This window comes from Lytechinus variegatus, chromosome 3 (assembly GCF_018143015.1).
Source record: "Lytechinus variegatus isolate NC3 chromosome 3, Lvar_3.0, whole genome shotgun sequence".
Lineage (NCBI taxonomy): Eukaryota > Metazoa > Echinodermata > Echinoidea > Temnopleuroida > Toxopneustidae > Lytechinus > Lytechinus variegatus.
This window is the reverse complement of record NC_054742.1, coordinates 18,628,107-18,655,306: the sequence shown is the minus strand read 5'-3', so window position 1 is coordinate 18,655,306 and position 27,200 is coordinate 18,628,107. Positions and strand designations below refer to the sequence as shown.

At 35.3% G+C, this 27,200-nt stretch overlaps 2 protein-coding genes and 1 long non-coding RNA gene across 8 annotated transcripts in view; 2 read left to right on the top strand and 1 right to left on the bottom strand.

Annotated features, from left to right (window-relative positions):
- Positions 1-16,587, bottom strand: part of LOC121410393 (non-homologous end-joining factor 1-like) — a 25,673-nt gene extending 9,086 nt beyond the window's left edge. Inside the window, exons 1-5 of one of the 2 annotated variants that reach the window (XM_041602445.1) lie at positions 16,481-16,587; positions 6,262-6,503; positions 3,309-3,521; positions 872-1,010; positions 137-198 (exon numbers count right to left, since the gene is read on the bottom strand). In XM_041602445.1, the coding sequence (XP_041458379.1) occupies positions 137-198; positions 872-1,010; positions 3,309-3,521; positions 6,262-6,462 (615 nt within the window). In that variant the 5' untranslated portion in view covers positions 6,463-6,503; positions 16,481-16,587. Of the gene's footprint in view, positions 1-136; positions 199-871; positions 1,011-3,308; positions 3,522-6,261; positions 6,504-9,552; positions 9,581-16,480 lie in introns of those variants that run through there. The other variant, XM_041602446.1, reaches the window with a different exon arrangement.
- Positions 9,860-27,200, top strand: LOC121410394 (diamine acetyltransferase 1-like). 5 transcript variants are annotated; one of them, XM_041602448.1, is made up of 6 exons: positions 9,860-9,952; positions 20,720-20,834; positions 22,661-22,842; positions 23,986-24,204; positions 25,864-25,904; positions 26,478-27,200. In XM_041602448.1, the coding sequence occupies exons 3-6, from the start codon at positions 22,719-22,721 to the stop codon at positions 26,694-26,696; spliced, it is 603 nt and encodes a 200-aa protein (XP_041458382.1). In that variant the 5' UTR covers positions 9,860-9,952; positions 20,720-20,834; positions 22,661-22,718; the 3' UTR covers positions 26,697-27,200. The 5 variants fall into 5 exon arrangements, with proteins under 5 accessions (XP_041458382.1, XP_041458384.1, XP_041458383.1 ...); XM_041602449.1 differs by lacking the exon at positions 9,860-9,952 and adding an exon at positions 16,108-16,131; XM_041602447.1 differs by lacking the exon at positions 9,860-9,952 and adding an exon at positions 20,484-20,592.
- Positions 13,178-15,367, top strand: LOC121410395. The gene is made up of 3 exons (XR_005969329.1): positions 13,178-13,216; positions 14,636-14,760; positions 15,192-15,367. It is a non-coding gene; the product is annotated as an uncharacterized LOC121410395 (long non-coding RNA).

Sequence of the window (27,200 nt, the reverse complement as noted above, 5' to 3'; positions counted from 1 at the left end):
TTTTTTTTTTATTAAGAACAAATCATTTTCATTAACTCTAATGCTCTGAATTCAATCCTCCTCCATCACATGTAATTCATCATAGTGTACCACATTCTTGAAAATGTTAAAAATAGTAAGAAATACAATCACTCACCTTTGATCCGATCATATCCTGGTTAAATGATTTCCCTTCAAATACCGGAGTCAGTTTATTCTCTGAAAATAAGGAAACCTAGTTTAAATCTCATTGTCATTAAAACCCCTTATCTGGTGACATATAGACCTTAAGGCATTAACTAAATTTTATTTCTTTAAATAAATCACAAGGATAGATCTTAAAATAAAGCAAATTTTGTCTAGTTCATATTCCTGACAAACTTCTCGGTAATATATTCATAGATAAATCATTGCTAAAACAAGCACAATAAACAATTTATATGAAAATAGATTTTGTGCGGCTGAAAAAGATAACTAACTACTCCCCTATTTTTATGTTTTTATGTACTTATCAATCCAAAAGGTAACAACAAGGCACTCAATCATTTTTTTTTCTTCTACACATGGATGGAGGCCTTAGAGTTACTTTTGATTGATTTATCATTCTATTTGATTTGTATATCATTTTAGAATAGATAATATAAGGAATGACATACACTGGCATACTTTCTCCCTTTCTTTACAAGAACTAGCAAATCAAATAAAGTTTAATGCCTGCAGGTGGAGTGGCAACACACAAAATGACAGAATTTGAACAATTCTTTGTTCCTTGAAAGAAGCACTAGACTACATTAAAGTGGTACCTTGTAAACACTTGATTCTTGTCCTAAATTACTCCTAAATCTCTACATTCATGACTCTTTATTACTACATATCTACAATCCATATTTACTTCTTGAGACCTTTGCTCCTGCCATTTTGTAGTCTTCAATCTCATCATCTTTTTTCTTTATGAGTCTGTGTAACTCTTTCTCTCTTCTCATCAGCTCTGAAACCAAGATGAGAAGTGGATTGGTGAGATGTGAAGCAGCCTAGACAATAAATAACATACACAGACATAAGTTCACATCATGATAATATTTCTATACTAAATGTTAATTAATTCAACATTTCTAGTGTGATTTCAGATACCATGTTTTGTTTAAAACAATATTTAAGTCAGAAGTTCTGATTGATTTCTTTTGATCCAAAATAAAAATAGCCACAACAAGAAAAATAGCCAAAATGAAATTACAAGCAAAAATCATTCATAAACCTTTACAACTACATGAGCTGTGCAATAAATATGTGTTAGGAATTACAAAGACTTTGTAAAGGATTTAAAAAAAATTATTTTCTCCCTCTATTCTATAATAAATCACATTGCTTTTATCAATAAAATGTAATTAATTGTGAAATCATATTTGCCACAGGCACAAATTTCATGCAAAACATGCCAATGAAATATTTAGTAATTACATATGGAACGCCTCTGGCAGTCTCGCCTGCATTAATGCCATTATGCCATTCATTATTGCAGCAGTGCTGACTTTGCAAAACAACTATTGAATAGCTATTCACAACCCCCCAATCCATATGAAAATAAAATACTATCTTCATTGACCCTAACCTAAATGACCTTTGACCTTGGTCATGTGACATGAATTTCAAGCAGGATGTTCAATAATACTTAATATTACTCTAATGCCTAAGTTTCATTAACTAGATCTTCAACTTTCCAAATGATGGCAATTCAGCAAATACCTCCAACATGGCCAAAGTTCATTGAACCTAAATGACCTTTGACCTTGGTCATGTGACCTGAAACTTGCACAGGATGTTTTCTGATACTTAAAGGGGAATCCAGCCTTGGTCATAAAAGTTGTGTTGGGAAGGAGAAAAATAAATTAAACAGAATGGTGAAAGTTTAAAAGAAATCGGACAAGCAATAAGGAAGTTATAGCTGCTTTAAAATTGAGATCACTAATACTATGTAGATTTCAAATTGGCAACTGAGTAAGTAAATTATGACAAGGGGCAAGGACAACTTTCCCATAGGCCATGTACTTTATTATCAGGGATTTGTGGTTTTCTCCTAAGTACCCATTCCCCTGGGGCAGTAATCTAAATATAACCCAGGGAGTATATTGTTTTATGCCCTCGTGAAAGAAAAATATAATTTGAAATAAAACTTTTGGGAAAAATGACATTTTAGCCATAATGTGTATTGGAGTACATGGAAGAGTAGTCCTTGCCTTACATCACTATCACATCCCATATGCGGCCAATTTGAAGTCTCCATGGTTATAGTGATTACCAATATTTACAACTTTTAAAAAATCATAATTTTCTTGTTGTTTGTCCAATATTGTTCAAACTTCCACCAATCAACTTGTCTGATTTTTCTTTTCCTTATAAAAACAAGTTTTTATTTGGGTTGGATTCCCCTTTAATTGCTCTTAAATGTATATGCAATGCAAGTTTCATTAACTTTATCTATAAACTCTCAAATTATGATGGCAATTTAACTAATTCCCACAACATAATCTAAGTTCATTGACCCTAAATAACCTTTGACCTTGGCAATGTGACCTAAAACTGACAAAGGATGTTGATTGGCAATGTTGGTTTCACAAACCAGATCCAAAAAAGTCAAAGTTATGATGGAAATAAAAAAATACCCCCAACATGGCCAAAATTCATTGTCCCTAAATGACCTTTGACCTTGGTTGGGTGACCTGAAACTCAGGCATGGTTTTAAGTAATACTTTATCAAACTTATGTCCACGTTTCATGAACTAGGCCCATATACTGGTAATTTTTAAGTTATGATGACATTTCAAAAGCTTAAATTTAGTTAAGATTTTGATGTTGATTCCACCGACTTGGTCTAAGTTCATTGACCCTACATTACCTTTGACCTTGGTCATGTGACATCAGACTCTTGCAGGATGTTCAGTAATACTTGATAAACATTATGACCAAGTTTAATGAACTAGGCTCAAATACTTTCTATGTAATGATGACATTTAAAAAATTCTGCTATGCAGGCGAGACAAAAACGCAACATACCCCCCAAAACACATCATGAAACACCAAGCAAGCTGGTTGTTACAGCCAGGTGTAATAGTAGGTGTGTTATTATCTTTTTTTCCTTACTTGTCACAACACCCTTCCCCCATTTCACAACAAACAATAGTCTGATAGTAATCACATGAAAAAATATATTTTTTTAAAGAATCAGGGTTTATAAAGTTATAAAACTATTATTTCAAAATGTGAAAATAATGAATTAATGAAAATGTCTAATTCAAGTGCACTCAGTGAGACGAAATACCACATTTATATACCATTTCATCAGTAGCTTTTGAGAGAGAAAGTGTCCATTTGAAAGGCACTCCTTGAGGTAACTTAGATGTCAAATGAATCTTCAATCGTTCTTTTGTTCTGTCCTTTTCCTTGTACTCCAAGTTGTACTTTACAGATTGTTTAACTTCTTGAAGGAGATCACTTAGATGCTGCAATAGTTCACTGAGAGGAGCCTCTACACTTGGATTACATACCTGTTTAGATAAACATAAAAATGTTCGAAATATATCACTTTTAAAAATCATATACACATTAGACATAGAAATAGGGACCAAGGAGTATTGATTAAATACAGCCCAATCATTATGGTCACCAGAGTTAAACATGGACAATTTAAGATGTGCATAGATATCTTAGGTGTATACCTACAGTATATTATCCTTTTAGCACAAGGAGAGTAGTATATTTATATAATATTGACTGGCCTTGAGGGGAACATCAAATATATTGCCAGCAAAAGAGTCATATTGGCCCGAGTCTTTAGACGAGGGCAATATGGGTCATTTAAGGGCAATATATTTGATGTTCCCCAAAAGAAGAGCCAGTCAATATTTTTATTATCATCCAAATCAGATATATCTAGAGCAAAAATCATGATAATGGTGATATTTCTTTTTAAAATAGTTCTATTGTGTCATGTTAATATAAGGGTCTAGGCTCTGCACTGTACCATTATGACGTACTTGCAAGCGCTCGGATCCAGTGATGTCTTTATTATGACGTATATTGTTGGTGCGCAGATCCTTATGAAGCGTATCTGTTTATACGCATCCTCAAATGCCCGGATGTGAGACCAGGGAAAATACAAACGTATATTTTGCGTCGTCTCTGCATGCAAAGTAAATATGCGCATTGAGACCGAGGAAAATACAAATAATATACATATCCCTTCCCGATATTTATGAATCTAGGGCAATACGGTTTTGTAAATGACCAGCTCAGATGTCTGATACGGGTAATAATATGAACTATATAAAAAATAGGCATAGTTTGAATGCTTTTCAAGATAATCACAAATCAGTCCTATGATCAACGCTCAAGTGCTTGGCTTATGTGGCCAAGAACGACTGCATGACCCATTATCTTCACATGATCCAGCGGATTCCATAGTATTTTGACAAGGTAAATATTAAGAATTTTAAAAAAAATGCAGTACATTAATTAATATGAAAATAATCCATTCATCTCTTACCTTTTGAACTTAAGCACTTTTATGTTAAAGCTTTAGGGTTATATCATAAGACATATCCATTGCACAGAGATGCCAAGTTCAAAGACCAGCTATGCGTGTGGTTTTCTGTGAATGTGAGTGAGATCACATACATTGTGTACAATGTATATGGTCATGCGTCATGAGGTCGCCCCTTTTGCGTTACATGGTGATTTTTGCTTTCGCGATGCACTTTCAACTTTAAAAACATTTATCTGACAAAGTATACACCCTATGATAGCAAAAGTATACATTTTCTGAAAGGAAATTGCACAAGGAATCAAAATCTGCACTTAAAAACAGCATTAGGTGTAAGGCAACAATTTACATGGTCTTGAATAGGGAAATTCTGATATTTTTTTAATCTCATGGTTTTTGTCATAAAATTTTTTGTCGTCCCCTATGACAAAAATAATGCTATATTATGACAGACCACATTCAGACCTTTCTAACAATATATAATTGTGTAGGGTTCATGTTTAATTAATGATCTGAAAATGGACCCCGACTTTAGCCCCCCAAAATCATGCATTTCAGGAATCGTATACTTTATATCAGGTGTTGTAATGCTTGCAATACCAACATTTGTTGGGTTTTCTTTGCCTTGTACATCAGAATTTATAAGTTATTAACATTTTAAAAGGAATTGATGGTACATGCAGGTACATAAACTACATGTATTCAAAGGAAAAGTAACAACTGAAATGTAAGTTACATGTACACAATTTGCTTACCGAGGCTCTTATTACAATGATCTGCCAAGTGATTGATGACATGCAAGAGACAATGTCTATAGGTTCAGGAGTAAAGACTGAAACAAAGTTTGCAGATGCTGTATGTACAAACATACATAAATTTATATAACTACTGCAGCTTCATGAAAGAAGTTTTTAAAGTGCAATTGCACACATTACATGTATATCCACATAGTGTGTGTTTGATAGTTTAAAGCCATGGCGGGTTTTGATGAGTTCAAAGCCAAAATATTAATATGCAGTCCTTTGGTATGATTATACATTTGAGGTAGGTTATGTCCATTTGACCATTTCTCACAGACACTTATTGATTAATGTCAGTGTGTGTATTTAGTGAAATATGTATACATGAATAAGACATCAGTGAAGATGTACAAACTTGGTGCTTTTAAGAAAATAATGCTAAACCTTCTAAAATTCTTAACACATTTTCTGGATGTTTGAAGGTCATTAACCTTTGTCAGTTAATAATTTTGATGATTTGCCTTAATACTGAGCAGTATTTTCATCCCCTCAGAATTGTAGGAAGTGTTTTTTTTTGTAATTGATGCAAGTTTAGTGCTAACAATAACTGTCATTCAAATATGTGTCAGCTTTAAAATGATACTAAATTCATTGGAATAGCCTCAATGGTTTTGAAAATAATTAAGAATTACTATAGCACGAAGCCAAAATGTGTAACAGCACCACCCTTTTTGGGGGGCGAGCTCATGACGCATGACCATATGGGGATAGGCTGTGATAGTTGCGTGAGACAGAGATTTGAGGGGATGAACAAGAGCCAAAATGCTTGAGTCTCACGCATAATGCGTGAGACTTGGTAGCTCTGATTGCACAACCTTACAGTAGGCTACATATTACTTCTAAGTCATCATGATGTACAAACTTAGATTATTATCTACATGTTCAAATACTCCTATTTTGAATGCTGTTTAAAATTTAACAAAAAAATATCAATTACAAAAATACCTTTGCAGTGTTGAGGACAACCTCTCTATTGCCTTGTTCTATCCACATGGTTGTATAGTCATACACAAGAACAGTGAATGATGTCTGGGTAAACAGGCTTTTAACAAGAAGATGATTTCCCTCAATAGTAAATGGTAGCCATGGAGCTACAGAGAAATCAGGGGTCCATCTGCGACGCCATTCTAAAATATTCTCTGACATCTTGTATAAGGGGCTACGCTCAGTTCAAGATCCTCTTTTAACTGAAATGAAAACAGACCAATAGATGATTTTATTACATGCATATATGATTTAACTTATCAAATACCGGTACAAACAAAGTGATGTACTGATAAAGCATCGACTTCTGTTATTTACTTGTAATGAAAAGGTTATCAACCTAACAATTTTGTATTCAGTTACCACTGCAGATAGTACTAGTAGTCTACTTGTATAATCTTGTACAGCTAATACTGAGCATAACATAGTCCATCAAACATGTGGCTGGTTAATGAAAGATAATTACAAGCTAAGCAACAAGTGGAATGCCTCTGGCCGTCTCACCTGCATCACGCGATTCAACATAGCAGCAGTGCTGACTTTGAAAACTACTAACTCGCACAAGATGTTTAGTGATACTTGGTTACTCTTATTTCCATGTTTTATGAATTAGACCAATACACTTACAGAGATAGAATGGTAATTCAACAAATACCCCCAATGTCGCTAAAATTCATTGACCTCACATGTCCTTTGACCTTGATCATGTGACATGAAACTTGCACAGGATATTCAGTGATACTTGATTACTCTTATGTCCAAGTTTCAAAAGTCAGATCAATAAACTTGAAAAGTTATGATGGTAATTCAACAGATACCCCCATTATGGCCAAAGTTCATTGACCTTTGACCATGGTCATGTGACCTAAAATGCGCACGGATGTTCAATGATACTTGATTACCCTTACATGTATGTCCAAGTTTAATGAATCAGATCCAAAAACTTTTAAAGTTTTGATTGTAATTCAACAGACCCCCCAAATTGGCCAAAGTTCATTGACCCTACATGACCTTTGACCTTGGTCATGTAATGTGAAACTCAAGCAGGATGTTTGGTGATACTTGATAAACCTTATGTCCAAGTTTAATGAACTAGGTCCATATATTTTCTAAGTTATAATGACATTTCAAAAACTTAACCTCAGGTAAAGATTTTGATGTTGATTCCCCCAACATGGTCTAAGTTCATTGACCCTAAATGACCCTTGACCTTGGTCATGTGACATGAAACTCTGATAGGATGTTCAGTAATACTTTATTAACCTTATGGCCAAGTTTCATGAACTAGGACCATACACTTTCTAAGTTATGATGTCATTTCAAAAACTTAACCTTAGGTTAAGATTTGATGTTAACGCCGCCGCCGAGGCCACCGTCGGAAAAGCGGCGCCTATAGTCTCACTCTGCTATGCAGGTGAGACAAAAATGTACGTCATATCCAGGAATTTTTCAGAATCCTTATCCTTGTTTAAGCAGCTGTACGCAAGTAATTTCACCATCTACACAATTGCAATAAATCTAAGCTATTTTGCAGTGTTCTAAATCATGAAATAAAATTAATAATTAATTTAACAGTTGAGGAAGAGTTAAATGGAATGAAAAATAAACAGAGGTTCATTACGCAATATGTGTATACATGTAGCTGTATCCCGTAATCAAAATAGTTTTTAAAATGTTAAGCCTATATGTGCTGCACTTTAATCTTCCTACATGTAGCAAGCTTTATGATTGAGTTACAAGTTATGGCTGGCACAAGAGCAATGCACAGTGCATCCCCCAAAACAAAATCAAGATTTAGCAATGATTTATTATAACTTAATCACAAATAAAATAGACAAATGACTAAAGCTTAGAATCTCCTCTTTCATCTAAAATTACTTAGATTATTCATCATTTACACATGAGTGAGCAAAAACAATTTGAAGAAAGCATACCAAAAAAGTCATTTGGCAGGGGGTATCTGAATTTCAAAAAAGAAAATCACAAGCCTAAAAAGAGCAATATCTGCTCTTTTATTTGATGCCTTAAAAAAAATGGTCAAGAACAGTCATATGGCAGGTCCCAAGAAAGTGGCTTCTTTCATCCAAGTGATATTCATGACTTGAGATTTTTTGCATATTTAATGAGCTTGATATGCACCAAAACACCTCTTTTCATTCTGTCATTGCTGCTCTAATTGTGCATCGAATTTCACGATTTTGGTATCGTTGTAAAGGAGAATCATTCCTTCAGGTCATGTGTTTAAATCTATTCAAAGATTTTGTAATATAGGTTAAAATTTTGATCTAAAATATGCTACAAAATAATTATTTTTACATCACAAAAGCTGCTATTTTTACACTTTATTTTTGTTTGAGCCCAAATGATTTTTAGATAATGATAAATCTGAATATGTATACTTTAAAATGGTATAGGTTTCAAAACAAGAATTGGTTTAATCGGGTCAAGATCACATTTTCATTGGCCTAGTACATAAACCAGCTTGAAAACAAGAATACTGCACTCTGATTGGTCAAAGAGACCACACATTGGCAAATTCTAACAGTTCCAGTGCCTGGGTTCATGGAAAGGTCACACTTCCCATGTGGTAATCTCCTCAAATTCCCCGCGCATGTTGTTCTGTGAACCTTATCCAGCCAATCAGAACTCTGGATTTCATGCAAGTACAAAATTTCAGAAATCTCGTCTTGTACCTTGGTGGGAAAAGTGTGATCTTGACCTGGTTAAAAGGTGCCGCATATCAAGAGTGGCATTCTGAGAAAGTACAGAAGTTCAGCTTTATGGTGAAATATATGTAATTGAGGCTCAAAATAAAAAGTTTTGCACAATTGCAAAAGAAAACAGGGAAGAAAATTCAGTTTTGAGGAACATTTTAAGGCCAGAAATTTACTTATTTAACAAAATATTGTATACAAAATAAAATTCCAATATGTCGAGTAACATTTACTCTAGATCTAATGGTGCAATAATATTTCATTTAACCTGAGGATAAAAAAGGATAATTCTTAAAGAAAGAAAATCTCACGAATCACATATTTTGCAAGGAGGATTTAGCCACGAGATGATTTGGATGAATGTGGCCTTTTTGCTCATTAGCATAGGGACCTGCGGTCTGAGAAGTAAAAAGTTGTCTCCTCAAAACAATGCTTGTATTTCCATAATTTTATTAAATAAACACATTTTCACCGGTTTCCCACAGAAGCTATCGCACGGTTAACAAAAGACTTAATGCATGGCTGATCGTCAACAAACCAGTGTCTGGTGAGTTTGAACGCTAGCCTGTAAAACCTCTTCATTCTATGGAATTCAAGCCTTATTTCAAATAAGGGCAAGTCCAAGAAAAGGTCACTCTAGAAGGCAAAGTTTCACCTTAAATTTAAGAAGTTGTCTTTGGTGTGATAAGAAGGCCCAAATGTTGGATTCTAAAATTTCATTAAGAAAAAATTGATATTTATTCATATCATACCAAATATTCTTAATCACGTAATAAATTTTAGTATTTGTGAAATAATGAGTTTTATCTATAAATTGTTTCTCAAAATGGCATTGCTAATCGGATGTACGTCATACATGTATAAGCGGTTCAAGGGTCAACGCTATTGTATTTTCGTTGTTTACATGCGGATCGAGGGGTCTACGCGGCATCAGTTAGGTAAGAAACCTTAAATTTTTTACATTTTTAACTAACAATTTTTAAAAATAAAACCATAAAATTCATAACTGTATGTGATTTTTTCCCTAAAACAGTAAAAGATGGATTTCCTATGGAAATCCATCTTTGTTTTGGCCATTCTCTTATGCATGTATGGGAAGAGTGTCAAGACGTCAATGATGAAGAAGTATATCGTAAGGGCACTAGTATTCAACCCGTTTGGAGAGTTTCCTCAAACATATAGAATTTACCTGAATTTCAGACCCGTCTTATTTCCAAGAGCAAATGCTGGTTATTCTTTTTCTGTTATTTTTTTCTTCAACCAGTCGAGTGTGCGCGGGCGATCAAATTATTCGGCGATGGTTTTTGGCACTAGTATTCAACCTAGTGATTTAAGATGGCTGTGTTTCTCAATCTGCCCTTGTCCCATCCGACAATGGACTATACCATTTGAGATGAGACCAAACAGGGAATTAATCTAAGCCAGAGACTTACATAGATCTAGATCTAATTTACCAATCTAAACCCTTTTGAGATTTGCTATCTATCCTCACTAGGTTGAATGCTAGTGCCATTCAGTGCAAAAGGCCATCGCCGCATAATTCGATCCCCCGCGCATACAGTCGACAGATTGATAAAGAAAATACCGACAACAGATTACCCTGGAAATAACAAAAGTATGAAATTAAGATAAATTCCCTATTTCTAAATATTTTCGGGAATATTTCAAAATCTTTGATTAATTATGCCAGGTTGAATACTAGTGCCCATACGTTATATCAGGATTTATAAAGTCATCATCATTGCGTCCTCAAGACTAAGTTCTACATGCACTTCCAGTAGTGACGAGCATGACGAGTGAGACTAGTTACGAGCCAAGTCCATACTTTAGTAGTGACACTGTCTGTGTAAATAAATCAAGCATGATTTATCCCTCAAGAACAAGAGAAAATAAGCCGAGCACTGTCAACCTGGCCTTATCGTCATCCAAGTCACTGGGGACAAACTTGAGACACACCTCAAATATCAGCAATCTTTCAATAGAATCCAGGGTTGGAAGATTTTCAAAAGATATCTATTGTTCGCGATGCGAAACAGTACGAAGCTTCTCACTGAGTGGGGACTTCCTTCCACCACACGTTTTCCCATTGACACTATAACAACTGACTCGGACACTTTTTCAAAGGACAAAAATAGTCTTTTTCTTTTCACTCCTGTGGCGGTATATTCTTCCAAGTTGACGAAACAATGATCAAAACACTAAATAAGACAAAATTAATAACACTAAAAACACTATTTAACTGTCTAAATACTCCTCGTGATCCGAGTCCCCTTCCCGTGTTGAGTTCGTCTAATTTTCGATTGGAGGGGACTTGGATAACAAGGAGTACTATTAGTCGTTATCCAAGTCCCCTCCTATGGGAAATAGGACGAACTCAACACGGGAAGGGGACTCTGATCACGAGGAGTATTTAGACAGTTAATTAGTATTTTTAATGTGATTTTCATTGATTTTAATGATTCTTATTATCGAAAATACTCATTAATCATGTCTATTAAACTGTCTAAAAGTAGCAGAGTGGTTTTGAAGAGGAGGGAAATGAGGGATACATGAATATCAAAGGGTTAATTGCCACTGGTACAATTTCCTATTAATATTATGCGCCGACGACTTGAATCGAGAATGTTCGATAGGCAAAATTGAATTCCGATTGTTTGCGTAATTTCCACCGCAGTATTAAGGATAACTAATGACGGATTGAACGGTTGATATTTGGAGGTAAGCGATGAAAACAGTTTTATAATTTACAAATAATTCCTTTTTAAAATGAAGTTAAAATAGGAATGTACAATTACAAGTCATAGTGCAGAAATATTGAAAGGTTTGGCGTGTTTTATTCCCTCACATTCGTGTGATGAATGAAAACGTCAAAGTCCACTATGAAATCACATGCGTTGTGCGAGGTTAGTATTACTAACCTCGCATGTTGTGTGAGTGGGTTGGTAGAAACAGGTAGGACATGTTTTACGTTGTGAAAAATTGTCCGTGGATCTGAGTCACCGGGGACTTGGATCACAATATAGTGCCGTCAACCTTAATTTACCACACATTGAGTATTAACACTTTTTCAAGAGCAAGGTTCATAACCTTGTGCTTGTGGGTCCAGCACAGCCGGGATGAAAATCACCAACATGGATAGCCATATGTGGGACAGCAAGGTTAGTATTACTAACCTCGCATGTTGTGTGAGTGGGTTGGTAGAAACAGGTAGGACATGTTTTACGTTGTGAAAAATTGTCAGTGGATCCGAGTCACCGGGGACTTGGATCACGATATAGTGCCGTCAACCTTAATTTACCACACATTTTCAACAAAGAGCAAGGTTCATAACCTTGTGCTTGTGGGTCCAGCACAGCCGCACTCACACTACATGCGAGGTTAGTAATACTAACCTCGCACAATGCATGTGGTTTCATAGTGGACTTTGACGTTTTCTTTCATCACACGAATGTGAGGGAATGAAAAACGCCAAACGTTTCAGTATTTCTCCACTAATGATTTCTTTTTTAATGGTTTAAAACTGTTTTAAAAATGAATTGGAAATTATTTATAAAACTGTTTTTATCGCTTACCTCCAAGTCTCAACCAGGATACTCCGTTCGATCCGTCCTTTATACTGCGGTGGAAAGTACGCAAACAACAATCGAAAAGCAATTTTTCGTATCGAACATTCTCAATTCACGTCGTCAGCGCGTAATAGGAAATTGTACCAAAAATCAACAGGTTGCATCTCATGTATATACTTATTCACAGAGATACGATCTTACGTATACGTAAGCTCCCGAAGGGAGCTAGAGAGGCAACTCTTTTCGCGCGTTTTTGATTTTCCATAGGTTTTGTACATAACAAACATGGCTGCCATTTGTCCAATTTGAAGGTTGATTTTGGAAGGTCAATGTTTAATTCATGAGTAATGACGTCAAAATACGCACAATGCACTTGTATGATTGGATAAAACGCTGTTTTATTCATGTCCTCATGCATTAAACATTTTTTCCGTCCCACAATTCCCTACGATATCTGTGCGAAGTGTCGTTCTTTTTGATTCTGCGAAATTCAACTTTTTGAAATACAATAGCAAGTCTAATTATCTGTTTTTAGAATTGATGTTTGAAATCATGATTTCTGAATGAACTTCAAAGGAGCAGAAAATCTTGGAGGAAACATTAATATCAATCTAATGACATTCCATAGGAATAAAAGTAAGTTAAGTTCAATTCCTTACTTTGATCTTAGTTGAAATTGTAATGTGTTTGCTGGGGTTCGGCGTCGCATGCATGGCTTTATGTGCAGTTTACAACGCAAACCACAATTTCCATATTTCCATTTCTTTTTCCTGTCTGATCCTAAATAAGTCTGAAATCTGACTGACATATTTTCTCAGAAAATAACATAGTTTTTCGTAGAACTAAGTTGGTTAATTGGGATGCTTCATGTCCGCCCTTATCAAATCTGTATTTCAGTTCTTCTTGTCAAATATCAGGGGTAGATGTGGACTTGTTTACGGCAAAGCTGAATCAAAATTAAGCCAAATACCGTATATAGCCAGAGCGGGATGCGGACTTTGATATCGCCGGTGTCAGCTGGCTGCGAAATTGCCGATGTAGGCTAGGTCATTAGGTGTTGGAAATTAATTGTCAAACAAGCTTGAGTTGAAATTTGAAGTTATAGGCCATGGGCCTAGTACTGATTTTTCGACACCGCTATTTCAATATAATTATCTGCATTTAAAATGAAATGAAATTAAATCTAATAGAACTGAATCTGTTTGGAATGATATTGGTAGATATTGCCAGGCTCATGGAATGATTTGAGACAGATGTTAACGTTTTTCTTTTTTTAAATAAAAGTAAGGCCCTAGGATAGGTCTAACTTAGATATAGATTTTTAAAAATAAAATTCTAGACCTGTCTGGTTTCACTTTTTTTCTACAAAGATTTAAGTTGACTTTATTTTAATTCCTGGCTGGACCATTGGACTTAAATATAATTAGTCTAGCAACGGAGTTTAATGATTTTTTTTCGGGGGGGGGGGAACATTTCTTTGTCAGGGTTCAAACTGCTCAATTGTTTTTTGGAAGGGTTGAGAAAATTTATAGTGCCCTATTTTGAATTGTTTAAGTATAAGGCTAAGCAAAGAGAGCAGCTGATCCAATTGATTTATCTTTATTGTCCTCACTTTGTGTTATGTGTGGTGAAAGGCAAAGGGTCATTTAAACCTGCCAGCAAGTAAGCTAACCCTATTTTAAAATAAAAATCAAACTTAAAGAGGAACTCACTTAACGTAGAGATTCAAATCAGACATGTTTATAGACTAGTGCAAAAATTTAATGATTGTATCGCACTGATGAATGAGCGAGAGCCATATTATCACACAAATGATAATTATCCTACATCTGTCAAAGCTGGCTTCGTGTATATATATATTGAAGATTGACAAAAGACCTCACTATAGTAGGCCACGTATGCTTGAACCATTTAGTTTTTGGTCAAGACCTGCTTTTTTCTAGTTGGGAATTGTGGAAGCTGGAAACTCTGAAAAAAATTGTTTTAAGAGAGGAATTTTGTTTATCACTTTTGAAATTTTTAACTGTAAAGTATTGTATGTATATTGAATTGCAGATCCAATGGGATCCAGTTCTTAGCAGTCCCAGCCTAGTCAGAAGTACAAAGTCAAATACCATTTGCACATCACCAAGAGGTACAATCTGATGAGTAACAGGATATCTAATCTAAAAGCTTGCCAGGTATGCTTGTTTTCATAAAAATATAAAAAAAATATTTTTTCTGAATCATGTTATCCCATAAAGTAAAGCTCCATGATGAGATAATATTCTTTTGGATTCAAATTCACCAGTATTTCCATTATCATCAATGCATACCGTACTTATTGTCCATGTCTCTTAGCTATATTAATCATACATAAAATCACTTTAAAACTCAGTTACTCTGAATTTGAATGGGTTTTCACACTTAATAAAAAAAAAGTTATATGAATAATGATCTATAATAGTGATCTATGATTTTTATCTGGCAACATAAGTTACTACATAATATTGCATGGAAGAGTAGGGGCTCATAAAAAGTTTAAAACTTCTAAATAAACTGGACTAGATGAGTAAGAATAATTTATATCAGCAGCTCATTTGGTTCCTTTCTCTTTTTGTTTACTATGCAGGTTTCACAAGCTGTTTGAGTATCACCAGGGCAGATCAAGAAGAATTATGAAGGCCAGATTCATAAAAAGCAGTTTCTTCATTGCAATTACAGATTTAAAAACTTGAATGAATTTAAATATATGTGTCAATACATATTGAATGCTGCTTAAACTACACATCTGTTGAAAAAAAGATTAATTGGAGTATAGATATTTAGGTCCATAGGTTTCACACAAGATTGAAATATTTTTCCAAAGGGCACACTTACCCCCCCCCCCCCCTTATCAATGTTCTAATCATCTACATGTAGTACTTATAGTAGTGAAAGCACTTTGAATAATATTAGTAGTTTGAAAGGGATAGGTTGTATTCTGGTAATCTAAACAATGCAGAAAGGGCCTTTACTGAGGTCTGGGCTATGTAACATACATGCCTACAGACATATAAAAGGTGATAAGAAATAATGGATTTTCAATCTTCAATTAATTTTCAATTTTCAAATAATGGATGATCAAAGTGGATTGAACGAGCAAGAAAATATGCTGATCGCCTAGAATGCAGCTAGCTTGCAACACCGTAAACAAAGGTACGGTAGGCACTTAAGAACCAAGTTTGAAAGGACACTCGTAAAATTATGTCACTCTCGCAATGAATATTCATTAGATCGTGGTAGTGCGTGTTCAATACAAACTCTCTGCATGCATGCACTCAGTGTGTATTGAACACGCACGACCACGATCTAATGAATATTCATTGGCGAGAGTGACATAATTTTACGAGTATCCTTTCAAACTTGGTTCTTAAGTGCCTACCGGCTTGGTGAATAATATCGCGCGCCCTCTTTAGGCAAAAGTTGATATCAACGCTGATCAAGAGGCATCTACGTGAAGATCACGAAAAATGCTCTTATTTTATTAAAAAAACAGCAAAGAGAATTCAACAAACGATCCATATGGTTCGGTAAGTGTTATAGAAAAAGTAGAAATCATAGCTATGATGTAAAGTCATAGTTATTTTAGTAAAAATGGTGTGAAAGATTCGCGTGCACCAGGTGCATATGAATCCTTCACACACGAGACGATTTGAAACCATGAGTGGCACAGCCGGGATGAAAATCACCAACATGGATAGCCATATGTGGGACAGCAAGTACTGTACTTGCAGTTGCACTGCTTGAAATCCATTAGGCCTAGGCCTACCGTAATAAGTAGGTAGGTAAGCCTGTAGTGTGAGCCAAAACTAGTCTAAAAATCAAATTGACATTATCAATAAAACAAAAACACAATTTAGAAACTTCAAAAATTCTTACGAATTAGACCGTCGAGTTGGAGGTGTAGGCCTACCGGTACGGCAAGGACGGCCAGATTATATATACCGGTAGCGCCTTTCCGTTTTACACCCTGGCGAAGGCATTTTCCGGAAAAGTAGCCAAAAAGCGACTAGTGAAGAGTCTACACACGTCGCTGGTTGATAGAAATAGAGAGAGAGGTGGATGGAGGGGGAGAGAGAAAGAGGGAGAGATGGATGGATAGATAAAGAGAGAGGGGGGAGAGACAGAGAGGTCGATATATAGAGGGAGAGGGGGAGAGAGAGAAAGAGAGAGAGGATAGATAGATAGATAGATAGAAAGAGAGAGAGAGATGTTGTAGATAGAAATATGGACGGACAAAGATAAAGAGAGAAAAAAAGACAGACAGATGCTAGAGAAGGAGAAAGATAGAGAAATTGAGAGACAGATAGATGTTAGATAGATAAAGAATGAGATAGACAGAGAAGATAGACAAATTAACAGATAGATAGATATATATATAGATAGATAGAGAGAAATAGAGAAAGACAGACAGATGGATAGATAGAGGAGAGATAGATAGATGTTAGATAGATAAAGAGGGAGAGAGACAAAGAATATTAACAAATTAACAGATAGATAAGTGAAAAAATAGATAGATAAATAGATAGAGAGAATAAGAGAAAGACAGACAGATGGATAGATAGATAGATAGAGAGAGATATTAAATAGATAATTAAAGAATGAGAGAGACAGAGAAGATTATTAACAGATAGATAGATACTCTAGTTAAAAAATAGATAAATAGATAGAGAGAAATAGAGAAAGACAGACAGATGGATAGATAGATGGATAGAGAGATAGAGAATTTGAGATAGATAGATGTTAAATAAAGAATGAGAGCGGACAGAGAAGATTATTAGATATATAGATACTGCAGTACATAGATAGATAGAGATAGAATTTGAGAGATAGAGTGTCAGATAGATCAAGAATGAGAGAGAAGAGCGACAAATTAACAGATACATACTGTAGTTACATAGGTAGGTAGAGAGAGAGAAATTGAGAAAGACAGACAGATGGATGGATAGATAGAGAGAGATAGAGAATTTGAGATAGATAGATGTTAGATAAAGAATGAGAGAGACAGAGAAGATTATTAGATAGATAGATACTGCAGTTACATAGATAGATAGAGATAGAATTTGAAAGATAGATATATAGACAGATAGAGAGAAAGACAGACATCAGCAAATCGGCAAGGCAAATGATCAAGGCAAACATTCGTATTGAACCTGGAAAGTATATAAGCTCAGCTGCATCTGCAAGTACGGTATGTTCTGCGGATAACTTCGGTGCGGACCATAGAGATGTATATATATATCTCTATGGTGCGGACTTTGGATCGCGCGCCCAGCTGATATTACAAACGTAGACGTAGACTCTTCACTAGTCGCTTTTTGGCTACTTTTCCGGAAAATGCCTTCGCCAGGGTGTAAAACGGAAACGCGCGCCCCGCCCCCCCCCCCCCTTCTTTAGTAGTCGACTTGCTCGCGCGGCTCAGGAAATAACCAATACCGTATTAAATAAACAGATACGGTACCGTACGGTAAATAGATAGGGCCTAAGGGCCTAGGTTGAGATAGACAGAAAGACAGACAGACAGATAGATAGATAGATTTTCGAACTAAGAAATTTTTATTTGTGAACAACTCCCCAACTTCAATTCATGTACAATGATACATCAAACGGAATATCATCTCTTTACAAATATATTTGTTTATTTTTCCCCCTTGAATGCTATAATAACACCCACACAACGTACTCTTTTTCTAATGTAAAATATACCCAACAACATAAAAAAAGAGATTTTCCGAATACGCAAAAATAAATCATTAATAAAACCTAGTAAACTGAAGCCATAAAATCCATCGGCCTTGTTACTCAATATTTCATATAATCTCATAATTTTGACCCTGGACCCTATGACCCCTCCCGACCCGGTTGTTGTTTTTGTATCAATATACACACGTACATGCCAACATATACTTATACATGTACATACATAATGTGTACCTATATAGAATATAAAAAAATAGGAGTTTGAAAAAAAGAAGCAAAAAACAACAATAATACAGAAGCAACCCCCCCCAAAAAAAAAAACACACACACGGAACCCCTCCCGGTGCCGGGTAAAAATGGCAAAGGCAAAATGGCAGAGGAATTTTTACCTCTGTTATTTTTACCTTTGCCATTTTTACCTTTGCCACTTTTACCTTTGCCATTTTTACCTCTGCCATTTTTACCTTTGCCATTTTTACCTCTGCCATTTTCACCTCTGCCATTTTACCTCTGCCATTTTACCTCTGCCATTTTTACACCGAGCCCCCCTCCTAACCCCATGGTCCCCGCTCTCGAACCAGATAGATAGATAGGCCTATTTAAAATTCTTGCCCCAAAAAGTGGTTTGGGGGCTGAGCTAAAAGACCGTCCAAACTAAAAAAAAATAATAATGAAATTCTAAGCATTTTTTGTAATCATGAACAGGATAGGTGTATGATAAACAATTCGAGCGCGAAGCGCGAGTGGAAATATTTAATTTATATCCTTAGACCTAAAACGGAACACTCTATTCATGTTTGTAAACCAGAAAGATGGGTAATTGGGTATCTTCCTACATTCCATTCAGAAAAAGGGACAAATGAATAATTAGGGATTCATGAAAATTTTATTCATTAATCTAATAACCCAAATGAGAGTTCGAAATTTGTTGATATCAAGGCTTGAAAACTAAATATTCTAAGCACTTTTGTAATTGTGAATAATTATGATGCATGGGTTACCTAAATCACTAATCAAATGCAATGAAAATGTTGATACTCAGACCACAAAACGGACAATTTACAGCTGTGCATTAAAAAGAAAATCAATTTGTAAATCAAACAAACTGATAAAAGCTCGATGTCCGTGCTGAAATATATTTTATATATTGATTTCAAAACTTGACATTTTAAGCTCCATATCTGCCTATTGAGTAAGATATGTACCCCAGATATCGAACATGCAATGCGAGAGCGAAGCGTGAGCAAAATTTTTATTTTGTAATATGAAAGATACTTTTTTTTGTATTCTTATCCTCACCTTTTTTATTGAGTCGTTTTCCTTTCCTCTTATCCCGTTTCCTTCTTTATTCTTCTTTTACCTTTTTTTCTTTTATTTGTTTGGCTCCGCCAAAAGAGGGGGGGGGGGGGCTCGGGACTCCTGGGTCCGCCTATATGGGCTGAACGTAGAAAATTTCACAATAATAATTATAACGTTATTGTACACGGTTTTGGAAAAAAAAGTGTGGGGCGGAAGCTTTGGGCCGAAGCCCGCCCCCCTCCGCCCCGCCCGCTTCCGCGGCCTCTGCATAGTTCCACCTCTCTAGGATGTGCACATCCCCGTGCTCAAACCGGCTTCCCTTGGAAAGATACAGATAAAGAAAAAAATCGACCCTTCCTTAAACAAAGATAAAAAAAAACAAGTTTTAATGCATCGGGACAATTCAAGGTCTATTGTTTAATGGTTTCAAACATTTTGGGGGATAGATTTTTTACATGAATATCAAATTACTCACTGTCTTCCCTCTCCCTTTATCACTTTTTCTCTTGGTTGTGAAATAACTGACCGCGCCCCCTGAAGCCCCTCCCTCATATTCTGTACGCATGGAAGGAGGGGGGGGGGGCGTGTCACTTTTTCTCTGTGTGCAACATAACCACCTTACCCAGTTCTTTGCGCGCTTCAATTACACATTAATTTTTTCGCAAAAAAAGGAGTAGTTGCTAGAATATGACCCCTAAAAAAGCTCAGTGAAAAAAAAACCTAAATACGGCCCCGCGATTGACCACTTTTTTTTTTGAAAATGGGTGTTTTTTATACCCTTAGAGGATGCACGCGCGGCCCGCGTCCAAATTACTGAGTGAAAAAACATCCCTTTAAAGGTTTTTTTTGGGGGTCACGCATTGTGTACAGTAATTGCCCCCCCCCCCCCCCTGGCGAGAGCGATTGTACTGAATAATAGTACTGGTATGCGTGACATGCACATAGAGATGTATACTATGACAATTGACATGCAGTACCCTACACAGATGCACGTACGTATCGAGTCCTATTATTATCTTTTTAGTGTTTGCATTTCTACAATGTGTATTAATATTGTACAGTCTCAGTGTTTTCTGCATGGCTGTATATAATAATTGACTGTTTGATCTAACATCATAGTACTCAAGTTCATTGCCTACAATTCACATGATTCAGCGAGGAAATAGATCGAAATACATCGTTGGACTGAACGAACAAGTGCTACACGTTTTAATAATCAGCAAGAATTAAAAAGGTAGGCATGATCGAGTTACTAGTACATTTTTTTTTTGGGGGGGGGGCAAATGAAGCATAAAGTTTTGATCTGCGTTACCGCTGAGTTTATTTCACTCAGATTTCACTCATTTTCGTATTTGTACATAATTTAGTTGGCCTCTTTCGTTTTGAGGAAAATAAAACCTTTGGAGCAATTAGATAGCTTGTGTGAAAACAGAAAAAAGGTGAATTAAAACAGATCAACAAAAGTTTGGAAAACAAATCGAACAAAAAATAAGAAAATTATGTGCATTCGAATATTGCTATCGCCATGAAGAGCCTCCCATTAATTGGCGACACAGATGTGTCTTGTTACTTGTGAACAACTCTCCCACATGCAGTACTTTATAGTTCACTGAAACTGCCTCTTTATCACATCAGTAGATCATGTAGTCTTTCTTTAGGAGGGCATGTAATACACATTGTCAAAGAATACATAATGGATAAAGAGTTTGCATCAACATAAAAAGTGCGAAAAGATATGGAAGCTTAAAAGTGCCACCAAGATGTTGAGATAATTATCTCGGGAAGTCGACATCTTGATAGCAAAAGATAAGATGAAGAGATCCCAGATCTCATCATGTCAACATCTTTAAGAAGAGATGATGAGATTACAAGATCCTGGATCTCATCATGTCAACATCTTTAAGAAGAGATGATGAGATGACAAGATCCCGGATCTCATCATGTTGACATCTTGTAGAAGAGATAATGAGATGACAAGATCCCGGAACTCATCATGTCAATATCTTTTAGAAGAGATGATGAGATGACAAGATCTCGGATCTCATCATGTTGACATCTTGTAGAAGAGATGATCAGATGTCATGATCTCGTAACTCGTCATGTCTACATCTTTAAGAAGAGATTATTAGATGACATGATCATGGATCGAAGATCTTGTAATCTGACCATTTCTTCTAAAAGATGTCGACATGACGAGATCCGGGATCTTGTCATCTGATCATCTTTTCTAAAAGATGTCGACATAATGAGATCCGGAACCTTGTCATCTGATCATCTCTTCTACAAAAAGATGTTGACATGATGAGATCCGGGATCTTGTCATCTCATCATCTATTCTACAAGATGTTGACATGATGAGATCCGGGATCTTGTCATCTCATCATCTCTTCTAAAAGATGACGACATGACGAGATCCGGGATCTTGTCATCTCATCATCTCTTCATCTCTTCTAAAAGATATCTACATGATGAGATCCGGGATCTTGTCATCTCATCATCTCTTCTAAAAGATGTCAACATGATGAGATCCGGCATCTTGTCATCTCATCATCTCTTCCAAAAGATGTTGACATGATGAGATCCAGGATCTTGTCATCTCATCATCTCTTCTAAAAGATATTGACATGATGAGATCCGGAAGTCATCTCATCATCTCTTCTAAAAGATGTTGACATGATGAGATCTGGGATCTCGTCATCTGATCTTTCACTATCAAGATATCGACTTCCCAAGATAATTATCTCAACATCTCGGTGGCACTTTTAAGCTTCCATAAAAAGATACATTTTTGGGTGTTTTACAGTCCACACATAACAGCTCTATGGTCCACCATAGAAAGTTGTTCACATGTGACATCACACATCTTTGTCTCATTGCCACTGGGAGGATCTCCATAGCATTAGTGATTGCAATATTGAAATGCTCATAACATGCATTCTCATTTTGTCTGATTTTTCTCAAATTTAGTTTTTTCTTATTCTTTGATATTTTATATTTCCACACTAGTAGTCCACATGCACGTTCCAAAACTTTCATTCCCCTCTAACTCAACTTGCTCAGGTCAAAGCCCTCGATCCCGGAATAAAGTCTTGTGTAGCTATCTGCGATTTCAGCCATCATGGCTTCATACACGATAAGGAAAGGCAGAATAGAGGACTGTGACGCTCTCTTCGAGCTTGCTATGAAACTCCGTGTACACACCGGCGATTCAGTTTTCGGGGGCCCAGTCACCACAGAAGAAAGTAGGCCACATTTTCACCATGAATAATACTAAATATATTATCACTTAATTTTATCATGAAAAATAATAACAATATACTTATTAAAATCATCATCATCACCATCATCATCATCATCATCACCACCACCATCATCATCAATTCACCACCATCATCATCATCATCATCATCATTATCATCATCATCATCATCATACAGTTGTAACCCCCGGGTGTACATAATCCGTGTGTATGTTCATTGATAGATTAGACTTTCAGAGCAATTTATTGTGTACTTAATTTGCTTTCATTTCCTCATCATAACATAGACTTGAACTTCATATATTTTAATACGGAGCATTAAAAGTGCCATCGACTTGACGACTTGGCGAGACAAACCATCTCAACTTTTGGGTGTGAAGTTCTTAAAACGGGACATGATAATTACTTATTTTTGTAATCAAGAACAAGGTGCGTGTATCAAACGAAAAAAAAACCGCCAGTTGAATTGGTGGAATGTTTCAAGCGGTAGGTAATCCTCATGGACGACAATGTGAATTTTATCGATTCTTCCCTTATTTTTTTCTACTATTCCTTTAAAGAATTTCTTTATCCCCTCCTCCTCCTCTTCTTCTCCCCCATGCACCTCTTTTTTCGCCGCCAATAGGGAAGTTGTGACCGCTTTGGCCCCCTGGCCCTGAACCCACTATCACTGAACATAATGAATAATTGGAAATACTAAATAATCATGATAATAGGCAAAATAAAAATATAAGTGCGGCCTTGCGCCGCAAAAATAACCAATTGAAGATGTTGTGTTAATTTGAAAACAACTGTAAAAATCTCCACCAGGACATCAAAATTGATTAAGACTCCTTATCTTACTTTGATTCATCATACACTCTAAGAAATATCGACTAAACATTTGAAAGTTTGGAGGAGTGACAACATTTTCTAAATTTTGCATTTACCACTTTAGATGGTTCTATCCAACACTTGAAATGTTGGATTCAGCTTTATACAAGGTTGGATGTAACATTTGGAAAAGGTTGTGATTTAACATTCGGATTTTTAAAGTTTACTTAGTATCTTGCCTATATAGAACGAAAAGTTCTTGTGTTTTTTAAGTATAATATTGGCATATGGGGGTAGTCATTATTTTTCACAGTTCTCTCTTCAATATTTTTGACAGTGCTAAGAGAAGACGGATTTGGACCTTTACCACGGTATAGGTTCTACCTGGCAATTTATTCACCTCCTGAAAACGGACCTAAAACAACTGAAAAGGAAAAGGCAGTCGGTTTCGCAGGTTTGAGCGACATGTTCTGCCCGTTGTCTGGGCGTACGTCATATCTTACTGGGCTTTTCGTAGACGCGGAGCATCGAGGTATGATGATTGAATACAGTTGATTGAGTTAGGTTTATTTAGTGTTCTGTCACTTATATTGAAGAACCCGGAGACTTTGCCCAGCTCTATTGATCTCACCTCTCTCTCTCTCTCCCTCTCTCTCTATATATATAATTTTTATTCTTGTTTGTATTACACCCATTCCCATCACTTGAAATCCTAATTCATAATCAGCCCTAGTCGAAATAAAATAGTAAAAAAATAGACAAAAAAAATTGACAAAAAATATAAGAAAAAATACATTTTTATACTATTTTTTCCTAACAGAAAATAGTGGAAAAATATTCTAAAAATACATAAAAATTACAATAAAATAGGAAAGAAATATATTTTACAGCTATTTTTCTCTTCTGAAATTAGAAAAAAATACATTGAAAATAGGAAGAAAATAGGAGAAAAATAGGAAAAAAATATATTTTTTGTTATTCAATTTGGAACAAAGAAAAAAATAGAGGCTGTGTGGAAAATATATAAAAAATATATTTTTATACCATTTTTTCCCCTCACAGAAAATAGTGAAAAAATATTCTAAAACTACAAAGAAATTACAATAAAAATAGGTGAAAAATATATTTTTCAGCTATTTTTCTCTTCTGGAATTAGAAAAAAATACTTTGAAAATAGAAAGAAAATAGAACAAGAATAGGAAAAAAATATATTTTTGGTTATTCAATTTGGAACAAAGAAAAAGTAGAAAAAAATACATTTTTTGTGTGTTTGAAAAAATAGATTCTCCAGTTGCACATCTATTTACTATTTTTTAAATATTTTTACGTATATCAATCATCTAAAAATGTATTTTTTGCTATTTTCTAATCATTTTAAAAATATTACCTAAAATATATATATTTTCCCTATTTTCAAGGAAGAACTATGTTTCCTATATTTTTGTTGTGTCTAATCATATGGATATGTTCCTGATCTTTCACACTTTTTGTATCACTTCTTTTATTTTCCTTGCACACACACACTTAAGAAAATTAGTAACACTCCCCCCCCCCCCCCTTTGGCTGTTACTTGAATTAGATATGAGCTTGGAAACAGATCCATTCGTTTCGCAATTAAACTCTCCTCGGCACCTGTTATCTCGTATGCATTCAGCGAAATTTACCGCTACACAATGAATGGAAAAAATGATATGCGTAATAAACAAATTACTGGGGAAATGACGTCATCCAACTATAATGGAAGGTGTTACTCAAGACAATGACTAACCGTTTCGGTCGAGACTAGATGAAAAAGAATAAAGGAAATGTTTATATTTTATGTAGACCTAAATTGTGTCTTAAAATGGAAGATGAACATTTAAGGAATAAACAAAAAAATAAACGAGGTTGAGCTCTGTATTAAAGGGGAGGGGAATGATGAAATATAGGCTTCTGCAAATAAAAATATATTGTGTTACACGCAACGAAGGTGAGATAATAAATTGGGTTAATAATATGAAATAGCAGGATTTATTTTTTTCATTTATTCTTTGCGGAATAACGGCTGGTGCACTAAAGCCGCAATGTTGTATTATTATAGCCAATTTCATACTTCATGATACTTCATGATCTAGTAGACTATAGCTAAGTAAGAACTGTATAGTATGAATAATTGTGCTGTGTTTTTACTTTGATGATTAAATTCTTGCAGGTAATCATTTAGGAGTGGCACTAATGAAAGCAGTAGCGCAGGTAAGCTCAAAATAATATACTCAAATTAGATAATCCAATTTCGACTAGAAAACAAATGATCTTATATAAAATCATGATTGAAACGATATATGAATTTCTAACCTTGACAAACCTATATTTGAAGGGGTACTTTGGATGACAGACTTATTATTATTACTATTGTTTTTTTTGGGGGGGGCCTTGTAACTTAATCATAATCACGCACTTATCTAATCTGATGAATGCATTCACGCATTTATAAGATCTAAAATACTGACGGTGAAAAAATGATAATCTATTATTTTATATGAACAATATACTACCAAGAGCCGATGAAATGGAGGCAAGTCAGACTCATAACAGTGTTAGAAGATGTAATTTTGATATTGTAAAAATGCATTGTTAAAAGAATGATTTGTTTTTTTTCTGGCTACGCAGCTGTCAGCAAAAAGTGGCTAAATTCTTAGGCATCGTTATATAAGCCGATTTAAAGCAATTTATTGTATATTAACTTCAACGAATCTTAGAGTGATAAGTGGTGACTTCATATTTAAATGAGGCCAGTTATGCATGTATGTTAATCATTAATAATAGGATTGCGTGAAACAGAGAAGCAGCAGGCTCAGTTTTGCAGTGGATACCAACGATCTCAATACCAGGAAATTTTACGCTGCGATTGGAGCAACAAATCTTACCGAGTCGACTTGTCCAAATGAATACTGGAGATTTTTTGAGCCGAACATCAGAAAGCTAGCAACTGGCGACGAGCTCAAATCTTCATGTGGCAAAACTATTGCATTTAAAACCGACTAATAATATTAAAAAAAAAAAAAAAATGGTTATTCACGGAGGCCTCCAAATCACTTGGCGTTCTTAGATAGGAATAAGGGAGTAAATTCTAGAAAAATAAAATGTGATGGAAAAACTAAAGCTCTAAATATAATTTACAGTTCATTCATGTCAATTAGCAACCTTGTGGATTTTGAACTGTTCGCATTAAAATTTGTCATGCAATGCAGCGCGTAAAAAGTAAAAGCTCTCAAAAGTTGTTTCTAAGCCTATGAATGTTGACTGAATGCCCTTTTCACAGGATGATGATCCCAAAATACAAATATTTGTTCATGCATGACCGAACAATGGCTTTGTAATTGACCCTTGACAAGGGTGTCGAAAATAGCTTTCGACATAAATATACACAATTCAAGCAGCAGAGAGCTGGGCACTCGCAGTCGAATAATTGCTCTTTGCATAATGTGCAATTATGTTTTATTCACTTGTCGAATCCATACAATAATTCAATTTGTAATTTGTTTTATG

What these genes read in the sequence shown, in the direction of transcription:
- LOC121410394 (XM_041602448.1), top strand. Translation starts at nt 22,719, where the DNA reads ATGGCTTCATACACGATAAGGAAAGGCAGAATAGAGGACTGTGACGCT. An exon ending in CGTAGACGCGGAGCATCGAG is followed by an intron (nt 24,205 to 25,863) that starts GTATGATGATTG and finishes AAATTCTTGCAG; the next exon opens with GTAATCATTTAGGAGTGGCA. An exon ending in TAATGAAAGCAGTAGCGCAG is followed by an intron (nt 25,905 to 26,477) that starts GTAAGCTCAAAA and finishes CATTAATAATAG; the next exon opens with GATTGCGTGAAACAGAGAAG.